The following is a 2,875-nucleotide window of genomic DNA, read 5'->3' on the forward strand; positions in this document are numbered from 1 at the left end:
AAAAAAAAAAAAGATTAAAAAAGGGAGACTATAAATGGAGGTATGCACAGGGTGACATGAGACACACCTGGTACTCAGGAACATTCCCTTAAAAAATACACAGGGGAAGGAAGCTGTGAGAAGCCCCTGTAAGTATTGGTGGGCACTTGGTTCTTCTGGCAAGGGGGTCCCACTTTACAGCAGTTCAGAGAGGGTGAAAGCCTGCCCTATTTCCAGGATAGTGGAAAGTGCTCAAAAGTTCTAACTAATAATTCTTCAACAATGTAGCATCATATGTAACAGATGGGAGCATCAGTACCCTTACTGTCCACATACCTTCTGGGCAATCATGTTGCAGATCTCGGGCAGGAAGTCCTCACTGAGCAGCTTATAGAGCTGCCGTTCTCGAAGGGAAGTCCTCTCTCGAAAGCTCTCAGTGACCTGTCTCCATTCTTCTTCTGTTTGGCAGAGCAGCCACCAAGTGCCTTGGCCTGGCCCTTGGGATCCTAAGGAAGAAAGGGACAGAGTCACTATAACAGATCCCACTAGAACCTTTTTCCTATAGATCCTCAATTTTATTTCTACCCTGAGTCATAACTAGAACAAAGGAGTCAGAAAAAAAGACTTATTAAGGAATGCCTAAAGATAATACAGATATAACTACTGTAACTTTAATAAACAGATTTTAATATCCTAGAAATACTTAAAGGCATCCACTTTTCTTATTTTCTGAGATAAGAGTCTCACTCTGTCACCCTGTGTAGAGTGCCATGGCATCATCATAGTTCACAGTAACCTCAATCTCTTAAGAGTCAAGCGATTCTCTTGCCGCAGCCTACCCAGTTACATGACGCCTGGCTAGTTTTTTGTCCCCCTATTTTTAGTAGAGAAGGGGGTCTCACTCTTGCTCAGGCTGGTCTCAAACTCCTAAGCCCAAGCAATCCTCCAGCCTTGGCTTCCCAGAGTGCTAGGATTACAGGTGTGAGCCACTCCACCCAGCCTATGTATCTACTTTTCTACATAAACATTTTTGAGTTTGAGTCTTTGCAGAGTCCACTATGTCTCACTAACACTGTAATACTGTAAATTGGTATCCCCTGAACACCCACAATTTATGCTATTTGGATCACAGAATTAAAATCTAGATAGAAAACCAGTATTTGGCACTGGCCATAAAACCAAAAATGCACTGACATTACAAAGTCAGCTCTTTGACAAGCTGCTCATTCATCTGAATGCTATTACCCTGTGCCTTGCTAACAGGGCACTAGTAAGAATTAGTCCTAATCTTTTTTCTTTTTTTTTTTGACACAGAATTTCACAAATAACATTACCATTTCTTGTCTGTGACTCAGATGCCAAGGAATTTTCTTCCTGCTTTTCACTGAAACACAGGAAAAGTAGGCACCAATTAAAACAAAGACATATCCAAAACTGTTCTATGCTTCCCCTAGAAGGTAAACCAAATTAAATTTAAGGTAGGGGGAGGAGGAGAAAGATTGGATGTCAAGGGGGTGAGGTAAGGAGAAGGAATAATTTTACTACATAAATGAGCACTGAGATGTCAGCATGTTTGTGTAGAAGTAAGTACTGACAAAGCTGCTCGTTGTTACTGTAATGACAATGTGTAAGAAAATATGAACTTAAAAAACTTCTTTTGGAAAATCAAGCAGATGAGTTAAATGTTAGTAGTTAAATGTTAAGAGAAGTTGAGGGATTCCAATGCCCTCCTCGCTCATTCAGGGCCACAGTAAAGATAAGCATATTTAATTTGACCTTATATGAGATAGAGGTTGTAAGTCAGAATGCCTTTTTTCTTTTTTTTTGCAGTTTTTGGCTGGGGCTGGGTTTGAACCCGCCACCTCTGGCATATGGAGCCAGTGCCCTCCTCCTTTGAACTACAGGCACTGCCCCAGAATGCCCTTTTCAACATGTACCACTTACAACATGACCCTGGGAAAGTTATTTAACTTTCCCTAAATAGGGCCATTCACGGCACCTACCTCACAGGAACGTTTGAGATGAGATTACAAAATGTAAAAAGGAGTAACACAATAGCATTAAGTATCATTTTCATTTGCATCCCTGCAACAGAAAGGAAACTCTGGATATTTTGTTTTCAAATATGTATCTAAGCAGTACTCTTCAATCCAACTTTCTGGGAGAATAAAAATATTCTATATTAGTGCTGTTCAATATAGTATCCACAAGTCACAGAGACTACTGAGAAATTAAAACATGTATAATGTGAATGAGAAACTGAATCCTAAATTTTATTTAATTTAACAATACTGAAACATTGCATTAAATACATAGCTATAAAGGAATAAAATCACCAGTAGAGGGTAGCATAAGTCCAGGTATACTTGTTAAAATGATTGTTATAAGGAAATGCAGATAGATTTAATACAACTTTCTGAATAAAGAATGATGCATGGAATGGTAAGAAAATCCAAATACAAATGGTATGTATATGGAACACAAGTAATTATAGGACACTTCTCACAGGAGGTAATAGCTATGATCTGAAGTCAAATTTCTGGAAAGTAGAATGCTGATCAAATTTAGAAATCAAATTGTGATTGATCTATAATCATCATCTTATCTCCTACTGCTTAAGAAGCAACACACTGAAATCTAGCCTAATTTAAGATTAGATTGAGTAGTTTAAATAAAGGAATTTGTTCTGTATTATTAGAATTTTTAAGACTACAACCTCACTTCAACAGGTTTATAATGATAGATCTGATCCTTAAGTATCAAGATTTACATGGTGGAACTTCCTAAAAGATAATGACATCCAAAATAAAATTTTCCAATTACATGTATAACAGAATCTTTTTCCTTTGGTAAAATAAAGATATAAATAAAACAGCAAAACAAAAGAACAAAAAGG

At 37.6% G+C, this 2,875-nt stretch overlaps 1 protein-coding gene across 1 annotated transcript in view; it reads right to left on the minus strand.

The window, feature by feature from the left end:
• Positions 1-2,875, minus strand: part of LOC100963003 (cat eye syndrome critical region protein 2) — a 63,300-nt gene that overhangs the window by 36,616 nt on the left and 23,809 nt on the right. Inside the window, exons 5-6 of the mRNA XM_023516535.1 lie at positions 1,314-1,363; positions 316-485 (exon numbers count right to left, since the gene is read on the minus strand). Of these exons, the coding sequence (XP_023372303.1) occupies positions 316-485; positions 1,314-1,363 (220 nt within the window). The remainder of the gene's footprint in view (positions 1-315; positions 486-1,313; positions 1,364-2,875) is intronic.

The sequence above is a fragment of the Otolemur garnettii genome, unplaced genomic scaffold, assembly GCF_000181295.1.
Source record: "Otolemur garnettii isolate 467f Iridium unplaced genomic scaffold, OtoGar3 scaffold00092, whole genome shotgun sequence".
Taxonomy (NCBI): domain Eukaryota; kingdom Metazoa; phylum Chordata; class Mammalia; order Primates; family Galagidae; genus Otolemur; species Otolemur garnettii.